This window comes from Argopecten irradians, chromosome 12 (genome assembly GCF_041381155.1).
Source record: "Argopecten irradians isolate NY chromosome 12, Ai_NY, whole genome shotgun sequence".
Lineage (NCBI taxonomy): Eukaryota > Metazoa > Mollusca > Bivalvia > Pectinida > Pectinidae > Argopecten > Argopecten irradians.
The window spans coordinates 33,298,943-33,311,932 of NC_091145.1; the positions used below are offsets into that span (position 1 = coordinate 33,298,943).

Here is a 12,990-nt window from a genome sequence, read left to right on the forward strand (position 1 = left end):
TCCGTGTTCCGTTCTATATAACACATTGCAGCGTGGTTCTCGGAGGAGAAGGGGTGACTCTGTAGTTAGTAGGTATATATTCATTTGTCTCTTAATCATATATATATATATATATATATATATTTGTCTCAGTGTAAAGCAAATAGATACAATTTTTAGATAGAGACATTGTTGATCAGCTGATTGCCCGCCGGCTGTCGATGACCTAGCTACATGTACATGTACATCTCGCACTTCTTTGTTCATGTTGAGTCTGCGGTGAAATTGCAAGCATGGTTTAATTGGATATGTTTTAAGTATTGAATTTTAGGATTGAATGTAGATTAATTATTGCTAAATCATAATTTGAAAATAACTGAGCAGTTCGCTTTACCACAGTCTATATATAGATCTAGGGTATTCCCATTCACATATATAAATGCACTTGGAAATACCCCATTTCTATAAAAAGATTTAAGGTGTGTCATTCTTATTCAATTTTATTATTTTTTTTTATCTAAATAAAACCAATCTTTTTGTGGTTATTGTTATAACTTTTTCGGAATATTTAGTAACTATTTGCAGAGTATGATTAGTACCCAAGATCTAATTGATATAGATATTTTTTTTCATATTGTGATAGGCTAAATAACTGGCCCAAGTCTCAAAGGTTTAATATTGGGACTGTTAGATTTTACTATTACTTTCCTTCTCTAGTATATCAATATTGCAAAACAGTATAATACATTGATTATATACAAGGTAGTAAAGTCATGTAATGAAAATGCATTTGTATTGAAGTACAGGGATAAAGGTCACCAGAACATGACCCCGTATGGGATGTTGTAAGATCCTCTATAGTATAAAGGTCACCAGAACATGACCCCGTATGGGATGTTGTAAGATCCACTGTGTGAAAAGTGATAATAAGAATCTGTATCTTTAGATTGTGTGGAGTCTAAATTCACAAAACCATTGCAATTCGATAGTTGCAACAATGACATTAGTATCATATCATATTTCCCTATAATATAAATTCCTATACATACGATATGGAACCTGATTGAGTAATAAAGCAAATTTTGTAAAATGTTACTTGTTTTCAGACTCTAGCAAAAGATGAACATTGTACGTATTCCTCTCTTTAGGTTTGGTTTAATTTGATCTATTTATGTAAACTATTTCCGTTTATCACCAGGGTTTGTTTCATGAGATAATCTCTATCCATTTGTATTGCCCTATGCATGTCTATTGTGACACATTTCTGACATGATGGTTTATGTGATAATTGTTTCCAAAAACTAGAACAATAAAAAACAAATTCAGGGAGCTATAACATAAAATTTAGTATATTTCTATTGTGGTTTAGTTTATAACTAATCACCACTAGACATATAATGGCAAATAATATTGTGCATCCTCTTGTCCTTGTTGATGATGATGATTACAGTAATACTACAAGTAAAAGTGATATTTTTTACGTTCATCATCGTAACATTTTATATATGTATTGCTTCTCTTGTATGATATAATATTGCTTATGTTTATCTATGTAAATGACACGCTGAAGACAATATTTTATATAATAAACAATTTTCGGCTTATTTCGGCTTATATCCTACTTCAACACAGCCTCTTTCATGTTAATATTGGACAGTTCACACTCCTTTTGTCAATTTGTGTTAAAATTGAACAGAAACAGTGTCCATTCAGTACATTTGTATGTGCAATAATCGACTATGAAGTCAATTGAAAGGACAGACTAAGGTTTTGAATGTAGCTCACCTTGCATGCCTTTTTTATGTTTGCATGTCCTAGAGGTGTGTAAAATCATGGATGAGGTCATTCTAGTTTCATTTGCCAAATATCATCGGAGGGTAAGAATGATTTCCAGCACAGTCTACAGCAGTAATGTAATAGTTTCCACGTCAAAATGGATTAAATGTGCTTAATATATTGGAAAAAGTAAATCATACAATCAAAAGTGGACCTATTTCAGTACTTAGTATATAGATACAATGATGTGCAATATGCGGAAAGGATTATTATTAAAATCTGCTAAGGATTCACAAAGTTCTTCAAGTGCGGAAATAATGTTATTCAGGAAGAATTATTGCTAAAATTATATCGATCCAATGATATTTTTTTTACTTTAATGTGTCTGTTATAGTACAGCTCTTGGATATATGTTTTGGATCTGTCATCATTATGGATTTAATGATGTATGCAGATACTTTGGTCATTGGAATTACATTATAATATCATTATTTATTGTTTATTTGAATCACTAGTCTACTAAAACCTTCACCTAGCTGGTGATGTCCAATATGTTACCTTTGACATGTAGCTGTCTAATAAGTTCAAACGTATTCGACAGCTTCAGGTGAGGTTTCATAATTGTGGTTTTTTTTTATAGAATACTACTTCTTCATTTTAATTTTATTTCGAGAAATCCCGGAAGTTTGTTTTAAGACTCTGAATACAAATTCATATTTAGCAATGCAGATGTTTTATATTGTAGATATATATACATTGTACACAATATAACTTTTGTAGGGTATTGAAGTCATGATCTTTGTCATCCTCGATACTCCAGGGGTTACTTTAACTGACGTTGTATCCACCCCTGGACTATCTCATAGTAAAACTGGAGGCAGCTCAGGAGAAAACTCTGAACCAATTATAGGCCTGCACAGATTTCCTTTGACGACTACGGAGAGATCAACGCTCAACTTAAAAGCCACACAGTCAACCGCACAATATCGGTATACGGCTCTTTTGATGTACATCAAAGGACTAAATCACCTGTTCTGTTGCTTCCAGTTTACTATGAGATAGTCCAGGGATGGATATAACGCCAGTTATAGTAACCCCTTGAGTATCGTTAATGGATCTTTGATAGATTACGTATGGTCCTTAGGTATATTTGATAGAATAGAGCAAATATATTAGCGTGACTATAAGGGTCATCGACTGTTTTGTTTATCATTTATTGTATTATATTTTAGTAACATTTAATATAGGTATCGACATGCCTAACCTGTCTATATTGATATTATCTTAGGAATACACGAACTAAGTAAGTGCGTATCTATTTTTAGGCCAGGGAATTTCCGACATGTGTTCTTAGTTTTGTGTTCCTCATTTAGTACGTATTCGATTTCTTACAGGAATGGAGTTACAACAGAAGATGGCTTTGTGTCTATGGTTACTACTAGGTATTGTTACAGGACTGAAAGGACAGGTATGATAACTTAAAACAATTACAAATAATACAATAACAAAATACTTCTCCAATGTACAACGATTCTAGATACGCGATGTATACCATGATCTGCCGTATGCGCCCTCTTCACATTTCATGTCTAGTGTAGTGGACTTATCCATATTTTTTCTATGGCCAGGGTTATCAATGAACCAGAAAACTCTGATAGGTTTGGTACAGCAATGTAGTAATAACATATTTTAAAAGCTTTATTCCAGGGTAGTGTTGCAATCGTTGTTTAGTTCATTCTACTCTGAAATACTATATTTTCCATTTGTTTTGTTTCTATTGAAATTTGTCTTTTGAAAATAGAAACATACATATACTTACTAATAATGAAAGAGAGATAAATAAGATATTTGAAAATTAATCTTCCCTGCTTTTTTAGGAAAACGGAACTGGTGTGGACTATTTTCGTGTTGAATGTGGTAGTTACGAAATCGACCCCTTCAAATATCGTTGTCATGAAGGCATCGGGAAGAAGTGTGATGAGAGTGTGTGCAGGCTAAGTAAAGAGGAGACCGCCAGGAAACGATGTGCCCTGTTCTGTGGCCAAGGTAAGACTGTTTCATCTACCCACACAGATGTACATTGGCACTTTTTGTTTGCTATAATATATATTAATGACAACAAAACCAAGCTCGTAACTGCTAAAGTGCTTTTAAATGATTTTTTAGTTTAGATATGTTTAAAACTTTAAAAATTATTAATATATTTAATAATTATATGTTAATATCTGCTCAAATAAAAATACGTAACTCTATATCACAATACTTCACTTGTTTTCTTAAAAATGATCACTTATTCACTATAAATGAGCATTTCACTTGTTCTCCATACCAAATCACTTGTTCTCAATAAAAAACACTTGTTTTCCATAAAAGATAACTTGTTCTCTATAAACGATTACTTGTTCTCTATAAATGATCACTCACATTTTTCCTCAAGGTAATGGTCGTGTTTGAAATAAAATTCTGACTGTAGCACTGGAGTTATTTCTTGTTATAAATTTTGAGGATGGAAGCAGTGATGTTCCTTTCTGTAAACTATCATCCACATACTTTAGTTGATGATGTAGTGATGGTATTTACGTTGAATTTGCGATCATGCATAAACCACTTATCACATTCATCCTCCAATAATGCTCTGACAGTATCCCCAATTATAATGGATCCTGAAGGTGTGGTTACTCTCAATACACTCACAGATTTAAGTTTCCTGGGTGATGTTCTCTGCGAAAGGAGGTTGTTGTGTTATGGTGCCATGTATTCCCTCAAACCAATTGGATGTTTGGTTCTGAAAACAGTTGTGGTATTGAGTTGTGTTGTTTCTTTATAACTCACTTAAGTGGTTTGTCCTGGAGAAAGCCCCGGCGGTGTTTCTTACATATAACGTCATGTTAGTCTTGAGGAAAACGGTGTCGCTGTGTCTCTCAACAGACGACATTGTATTTCCAGACATCTAAAATATAAAAACAAAAAACATAACTCATTCATATATCGCTAAATGTTAATAATATTTAAGGTAGATTGTTTTTATACAAAGTTCTTCACTGATATAAATATTTATGAAAATGTATTTGTAGAATATACAAGTAAGCACTCATGATATACATGTACCTATTGACAGCTTTACGAAACAAATCAGAAATATTTGTAATGATTGTCCATTACATTAGACAACAAATCGTGTTTATTATTGTTATTGGCACATTACTGCATGAATCTTTGTACTTTTTCTTTCAGTCAAGCACAGGTTAATCCAATTACCAAAGAGAGGTTGGTATCAATTTATCAAATTTCACTCATCTGATTCATAAGTCTTTCAGTGTAACCGATCACATCATTGTAATACATTGCAATATATCAATCAGAATTCACTTTCTTCCCTTTGCCCCATTTGAATATGTTCCATTAGATATTTAAAACGCAATAGCTCGCATGCTGTTATCGTTGATTGGCAGCTATAACGCATTCTTCTTTAGGTACACATTGTATATTTATATGTTTACATTAATCAATCCGTAAAATATCGACAAACTACTTTTTATTATTTATCTGATTAGTGTAATTGTATTTTCGCTTCACAGTTAGATAGAGGTATAGTATGTACCTAGGTTTAGATTAGGACTTAGAAGAACCGGAACTATACTAAACTGTATTCTGTATAATAATTTAGTTTGACCGTTATCAATGAACTTTTTCATATCTATGATTTCAACAGTTGCTGAGTTGGAAAATGCACATGAAGAATTAATCACGGATAATTCAAAATTAAAAAAAGTTCTTGCCACCAAAAACCATTCAATTTCGGAGGAAAGAAGACAAACTGAGGATCTGAGGACACAGCTACAGAATTATATGATCTTGACGATTGTATTTGTCATTGTAGTTGTTGCATTATTTATAGCCGTGATAGTGCTGGTGGTAAAGGTGGTAAAGATGCATGGCAGAGGTCAGAGGTCAAGGATGTCAGATGATAATGAGTCTTTCATACCGTAAGTTTTAATTATAGATATAATTATCCTATTTAATATCGATTCCATGTGTGGATGTGTTAATTTTCTCTTTGTTTCTGGCTTTCTGATTGGCCTATTGATTTTTTTTCATTCCACGATGAAAAAAAATCCGAGAATGGCGCGGAAACCCGACGTTATCGTGACGTCACAATAGCAACATTGACGTTGCGTATTGATTTGGAAAAAATAATCCCTTGGAAAAAATCAATGGAATCGTACGTGTAAACGTATTTCATTTTATAAAGTAGTCTGGAAAATTAATTATAAGCATTGAAGTCACTATTTTCTAATTTCATTGGGTTATGAAAGGACTTTTGTTTGCAAACTTTTCTGAGAATCCGCTACGCGAATTCACACAGTTTGAAAATAAAATTTCTTTCATACCCCGATGAAATTAAAAACATTAGTGACTCCAATGCTTAAATACCGTTGGCACAACAACTATACATTGTATTTGAACCAAAAACATTATATTATATTTAACACTTATATATTATTGCAGTTGAAATACCAAAGCATTTTGTGTAAAAGCATGTAGTAGGCGTTTGTAAATGAGAATTTACAAATGCCTGCTTCAGTTACCATAATTGTATATTGTTTGTTTTTCAGTAACACCACTATCGGAATCGAAGAGGATAGCGCCATTGAGTCAGATTTACACAGATGTAAGATTTACTAAAATAACCAACTGAAACGACATTTGATAACAAGAATTGAAAATAAGCGATATGATTATTAGAACACCATCATCAAACGGTGGGCTATTCAAATCGCATTTCGTCTGCGGTCTGTGTCCATCGGTTAACAATTCTTGTTACCGCTATATCCTAGAAAGTACTAAAATGATTTTTTTTTTTCAAATTTATTTTGTGAGTTCCCCTAGTACCCTTGTTGGGCATAGTGCATTTTGGGACCGATCGGTTAACAAAATGGCCGCCAGGTAATCATCTTGGATTTTGGTAGTTAAAGTTTGTTACAGCTATTTCTTACAAAGCACTGAAGGGATCTGTCTCAAATTTCATATGTAAGTTTCCCTAGAATCTTAGTTTTTTTGGGACGAATCGGGCAACAGGATGGCCGACCGGCCGCCTTCTTGGATATTGGAAGTTGAAGATTTTTACCGCTATTTCTCACAAAACACAGAAGGGATATCAATCTGCCTCAAATTTCATATGTAGGTTCCCCTTGAACACAGTTGTGTATAATGCATATCGGGACCAATCGGTCAACAAAATCGCTGATCGGCCGCCATCTTTTATTTTGATACTTAAAGTTTGTTACCGCTATTTCTCACAAAGTACTAAAGGGATCTGTCTCAAATTTACTTTGTAGGTCCCCCTAGGCGTCTAGTTGTGCCTATTGCATTTAAGGACCGATCGGTCAATAAGATGGCCGACAGACTGGCATCTTGGATTTTGATAGTTGAAGTGTGTCGCTACTTTTTCTCGGAAAGAACTGAAAAAAAACTGCCTCATATATTTCATATGTAGGTTCCCCCGGGGTCGTTGTGCATATTGCATTTTGGGACCTATCGGGCAACAAGATGGCCGATCGGTCTCCATCTTGGATTTTGATAGTTGAAAGCTGTTACCGCTATTTCTCAGGAAGTACTGATGGTCTCATTCTCAAATTTCATATGTAGGGCATAGGGTCAACATAAGCTCAAGATATGTTTTTATAGTTAAAGTTTGCGATCAGAATTGTATTTCACTGCATGTACATCAAACTGGTCATTATGGATATAAACTATAGACACTATTTTCTGTGATGAGATAGAATTCAAAAGACAGTTTTGGGCATTGCCTAAGTAGAAGGAACCTTACTGTTGTAATGTAGAGTTGATAAGTGTTTATTGTCTACACATGTATGAAATGTGTACTAATTTTGGGGGCCGCGGTGGCCGAGTGGTAAAGATGTCTCGACATTACCACAGGCTCTCCACCTCTGGGTCGGTAGTTCGAATCCCATGTGGGGCAGTTGCCAGGTACTGGCCGCTAGTCGGTGGTTTTTCTCCGGGTTCTGCGGCTTTCCTCCACCAACAAACCTGGCACGTCCTTACATGACACTGGCTGTTAATAGACGTTAAACTAATAAAATACAACTAACTTTTCTTCTATATTGAGTCCCTAATTTAGTTGTTCATATCTTTAGTTATCTGTTAAAATAATATTACAATTGAAAGCATATTCAAATGTCATATAAACATAGTTTATGATGATATTGATTTTGTTTGAATTGCAGGCGAAGAGAAAGTCAAACCAACAGACGATGACCAGAGTGCCCCTCTCGCTGTAAACGAATTACAGCCATTACCTTCGAAAATTAACGGATAACAATAGTGATACAGTGTATTCTGTTAATGCGTCCATACCAGTTGTACCGGTGATTTAAAGCATCATTGAATTGAATCTAATGAAGGTTACATGATGGCAAAATGTTTCCACAATATCGGTAATTTATTATTTTTATGAGATGTAGAACAGTGAACAGTATCATAAATTGATATGCAAAGATGTATGACTTTTCTTTTCGCCTGAACTGAAATATGTACTTGAAATGTAAAAGTCTTTCATTTTCTCTTGGTGCTATTACCTTTGTGGCCGATAGAGCGTGGCAGCAAATATAGGGGAATACACCAGATGTAGTGAGAATGAGTGATTTTATGTTATTGTACGTTTGTTATTTTTTTTTATTAATGTAATGGTATATGAACGGTAAACAATCAGTCTGCTATTATCTCTAAAATGAATCAAAACTATGATGAAATAAAATAAAAAAAAGGTATCTGATAGCAATACGTACAGTACCAATACCATATGCATGATACGAGATCATAAGATATGACAAATAATTATTTACAAATGGTATATTATACACATTCCATAAAATACCATCAAATGGTAAAGTATACACCTTCCATCATCAAATTCCATCAAATGCTAAAGTATACACCTTCCATCATCAAATTCCATCAAATGCTAAAGTATACACCTTCCATCATAAAATACCATCAAAGGGTAAAGTATACAGCTTCCATCATAAAATTCCATAAAATGCTATCATATACACTATACTTCAATTCCATCAAATGGTATATTATACACATTTCATAAAAAACCATCAAATGGTAAAGTATACACCTTCCATCATAAAATTCCATCAAATGCTAAAGTATACACCTCCCATCATAAAATACCATCAAAGGGTAAAGTATACAGCTTCCATCATAAAATTCCATAAAATGCTATCATATACATCATACTTCAATTCCATCAAATGGTATATTATACACATTCCATGATCAAATTACATCAAAATGTGAAATATATAGTTTCTATTAAATTCTATTAAATATTATGTTCTATACTTTTTCATTGAATTCCATTACATTTTATATTATACACCATACATATAATCCCATTCAATTGTATCTACCTGGTACAATTACACTTTCCCGATAACATTTATTTGTATATACCTGCTTGTTGTTGGACGTAACTGTCTTGTTACTAATCTTTTAGAGATAGATCCCGAATCTGTCATTCAAATTGGCATGAAACGAGAATTTTGGATTATTCTGTATACACATAATTCAGCTACGGATGATGGTGAGGGTGACGTTTAATGTGTGAATAAATGTACATCTATCGGTAGTTTAGACATGTTTCGTTTTATATCTGTATATACATGATACATAATGTATTGTATATATCACCATCTCGTTTAAGGTCGCTATAGCTGTGATACTAAATGAAGAGTGCTGAATTTAAAGTAGAACTGCTTAGATAGATAGATAATGTGATGATTGTTGAATTGTGTTTTTGTTTTAAAGATATTAATTGTAGTAAATGAGATTAAAAATGGGATTTTGGATGGAGTTTTGCTATGCTTATTGAATGTTATGTAAGATTTTTGCATGTGGGTGTTTTTTTTTTAATTTTTGGTGTTTAGTATATGATAGCTTTTTTCAATGATAGGTTATGATTATCCATAGGTTGAGTCTTTCCAATGCACTATGCTCCTCACGAAACCTGAAGCCAGTATCGCTTTAGATGTGATAGTAATTTAGATCAACACCAACGTTATCGTTAATGAAGCTGATAGTTTAGTAATACCATAAGGTGTTACCTTAAATTTGCATTTAGAATTATTTAGCTGTACTATATCGATTGTTTGTAATTTTCTACAATGTATGTAGATACTATTTAAAAGTTTGATAATGTGGTCATATCATTTGTTGAAATTTCAATCATGTTTATGAAGGAATCAGCATCACAATTTTCATTATTGTTCATCTGTTTAAATGCAATTGCTGTCTTGTCAAAGAAACATGGGTGGTAGATGTTAGGAACCATAGCGATAGTGCTATTGCTCATTGATTGTCTGTGTGTGAGGGCTTAACCAGGATAGTAGGCCTGGGACGGATATGTGTATGATAATATGTTTTGTCTTGGATGACATTATGTGCTGGGGTTTTTTTACTGAAAAAAAAAATCAATATTTTTGTAGTACTTTCATGTTAACTATGGTTCATCTCACCGAAGGGCCGGTGGGCTTTTGACCTGGCTTGGCGTCTGTCGTCCGTCCGTACGCGTCCGTCCGTGCAAATTGCTACTAGTCGTAAAGTTTGCATGGATTGTTACCTTTTTTTGGCAAGAAACATCTCTGGGGAATACGAACATTTGTTGTTGTATAAATCCTGTTACAACCCTCCTGGAATATGAGGGCGGTGTCTAATAGCGATAAACAGTTGTAAATATTCAAATCGCTGCTTGTCATATAGTTATTCATGGTTTAGAATAAAATTTTGCCTGAAACATCCTTGATGGAAGTGGAACAGAGTGTGTATATGTGTATATATCTTGGATGTGACCGCCCAAGGAGGCATGAGGAATTTGGCCCAATACGATTTAAACGGCGGTAAATACGTTAAATCACTACCAGTCATACAATTGTACATGTATTGTAATCAAATTTGTCTTGAAACATACTTCGGTAAAGAGGAACAGAGTTTGTATAAATCTTGAAAGTGACCCCATTGGGCAGGAGGGGAGGGAGGGTCCAATAAGGATAGACTGTTGTAAATCCTTTAAATCGCTATTAGTCACATGTGTACATCCTTGATATTGCTTAATGATTTGCATAAAGTGTAACCAAATTTGGCCAGATAGGTACTTCTGCAAAGGGAACAGAGTTTTTATAAGTCTTTTTGAAGTCTTTGAAATCGCTACTAGTCATATACTTCTGCATGGATTGTACCCAAAGGGCTGAAATATCATTGGGGAAAGGAAAGTACATTTGTATGTATAAAAATATTGACTGTGACTCCCTGGGACAGGAGAGATGGGGTCCAATATTGAAATAATTCTAATATAATTCAGAAATGAAACAATGAACCTGTATTCAAAATAATACTTGGCATAACAATCTAGGTGAGCCATACAAGCACTTCTAGGCCTCTTTATGTTAATGTAGCATTGTGCATTGAACAAGTAATCTTTCTTTAAAATAAAATGGTTTTTCACCAATATTTTTGTTGCTGTACAGCTTCTTTTTTGATACAACACGCAGAACATGTCAATAGCTCGTTATGCATTTTTATCTTCGTGGATTCGTATTATTATTTATTATTGTTGTTTTGATTTTGGTTTTAACTGTTAATTAATGTAGCAACATTAAGACGAAGACAAAGGATTATTGTGTCTCTAATTAAATATAAGTCAATTGACAGCACTAATCGTTATGCAGCTAATTTAATAGAATTTAAATAAATTAGCCATATGTGTCACATCACGCTGATAACAATGGCCACATTTGTCAATAATAATGGACCAATCAAATATCATAACAGACACATTTGTTGCTAATTACAGTGGATAACCAAGGGCACATATGTCACTGATTTTGATGATAACAAGAGCACATGTGCCACTAAAATAGTGATAGCGAAGGACATATGTGTTGCTAATATCGTTGATAACAAAGATCCAATTTGTTGCTAATTACAGTGGATAACAAAAGTCACATATGTCGTTAATTACAGTGGATAACAGAGGGCACATATGTCGTAAATTACAACGGAGAAAAAAGGGCACTTGTGTCGCTAATTCGGGTTATGACAAATATCATGATAAATAATAATGTGTTGCTAATTACAGTGGATAACAAATGTGTCGCTAATTACAGTGGGTATCAAAGAGCAGAACACATGTGTCCTTAATTACCGTGGATACCGAAAAAACACATGTGTCGCTAAATACAGTGGATGACAAATGACATATATGTCGCTTATTCCGGTGATGACAAAGATTACATGTGTCGCTAATTACAGCGATTAAAACGCACGTGTCGCTAATTACAGTGATGAAAAAACCAAGTGTCGCTAATTACATTGATAACAAAGATGTCACATAGGTTGATAACAAAAGTGATTACGAGGTCATGTATTGCTAATTAACAGTGATAAGGGGATTTTATGAAGTAAGACCTATATCTAAATTACTAAAGTAATCGATATTTTTTCAACTTTTAAAGAAAGCGTCAACTGTATTAAACACAAGCTAATGTTCAATACAAGAATGACAAAAGCTGTTATAATTCGGTGGAATAGCATTTTCCTCAAATGATCCCCTGATTATCTGTTTATTTGCAAGTCAACTGAAATATGATAACGTAAACATTACTTTTATTGGTAAGGTGAAGTTCATCTCCAAACTGTATATTGTAAAAACTGAATAAAATGATTCATTTTCTGTGACGATTTGTCTGAGTCATATTTTACATTTCGTAAATATCTGCGTAGGCACGGACCACACGGGAAAGCATCTATTGGATAATGAAATCTATTTTTAGCATACCGATAGATATAAAAAGAACAATTTTACTCTGAGTAGGTAGCATTATCCCAAGCACCAAGGGAAGGTTTGTTTAGGTATTTCATTGAGTATTTTTTATTGACAGTATTTAGGATTGTAGCAGAAACTTCATCATTTTCTAATCTTATTATAAATTAAGTATTACCTTTAACATGCTAGTTATATGAGAGTCGTCTAGTATAAGTAATTTTTATGAATCAACGTTATAGCTTACAGTTGTTAAAATATATCTAAAAAACACGTGCTGTCGATATCTATGAAATTACGACACGTTTTTAAAGTTAGAAATGATTCCTATAAATATAACTGCGCTTTATAGATATAATCAAAAAAATAAAAATAAAATAAAATAC

General features: G+C 33.4%; 2 protein-coding genes and 1 long non-coding RNA gene across 9 annotated transcripts in view; 2 read left to right on the plus strand and 1 right to left on the minus strand.

Moving 5' to 3' along the window:
- Positions 1-9,633, plus strand: LOC138304672 (uncharacterized). Of its 6 annotated transcripts, none has more exons than XM_069244871.1 (8): positions 23-72; positions 1,086-1,107; positions 3,150-3,223; positions 3,633-3,801; positions 4,990-5,022; positions 5,468-5,741; positions 6,372-6,427; positions 8,004-9,633. In XM_069244871.1, exons 3-8 carry the CDS (start codon positions 3,152-3,154, stop codon positions 8,093-8,095), a joined length of 696 nt encoding a protein of 231 aa, XP_069100972.1. In that variant the 5' UTR covers positions 23-72; positions 1,086-1,107; positions 3,150-3,151; the 3' UTR covers positions 8,096-9,633. The 6 variants fall into 6 exon arrangements, with proteins under 6 accessions (XP_069100969.1, XP_069100974.1, XP_069100970.1 ...); XM_069244872.1 differs by having other exon boundaries at positions 33-68; XM_069244868.1 differs by lacking the exon at positions 1,086-1,107 and having other exon boundaries at positions 1-68.
- The window catches only part of LOC138304674 (uncharacterized), a 26,550-nt gene continuing 15,366 nt past the window's right edge, over positions 1,807-12,990 (minus strand). The window contains exon 2 of the long non-coding RNA XR_011205618.1: positions 1,807-4,705. This is a non-coding gene — a long non-coding RNA (uncharacterized lncRNA). The remainder of the gene's footprint in view (positions 4,706-12,990) is intronic.
- Positions 12,672-12,990, plus strand: part of LOC138304670 (uncharacterized) — a 12,928-nt gene continuing 12,609 nt past the window's right edge. Inside the window, exon 1 of one of the 2 annotated variants that reach the window (XM_069244864.1) lies at positions 12,672-12,693. The gene's annotated coding sequence lies outside the window, so the exon portion shown is untranslated. The remainder of the gene's footprint in view (positions 12,694-12,990) is intronic. The other variant, XM_069244865.1, reaches the window with a different exon arrangement.

Coding starts and splice junctions, on each gene's coding strand:
- LOC138304672 (XM_069244868.1), top strand. CDS start 3,152: ATGGAGTTACAACAGAAGATGGCTTTGTGTCTATGGTTACTACTAGGT. Junction 3,802..4,989: donor TGCCCTGTTCTGTGGCCAAG/GTAAGACTGTTT, acceptor TTTTTCTTTCAG/TCAAGCACAGGTTAATCCAA. Junction 6,428..8,003: donor TGAGTCAGATTTACACAGAT/GTAAGATTTACT, acceptor TTTGAATTGCAG/GCGAAGAGAAAGTCAAACCA.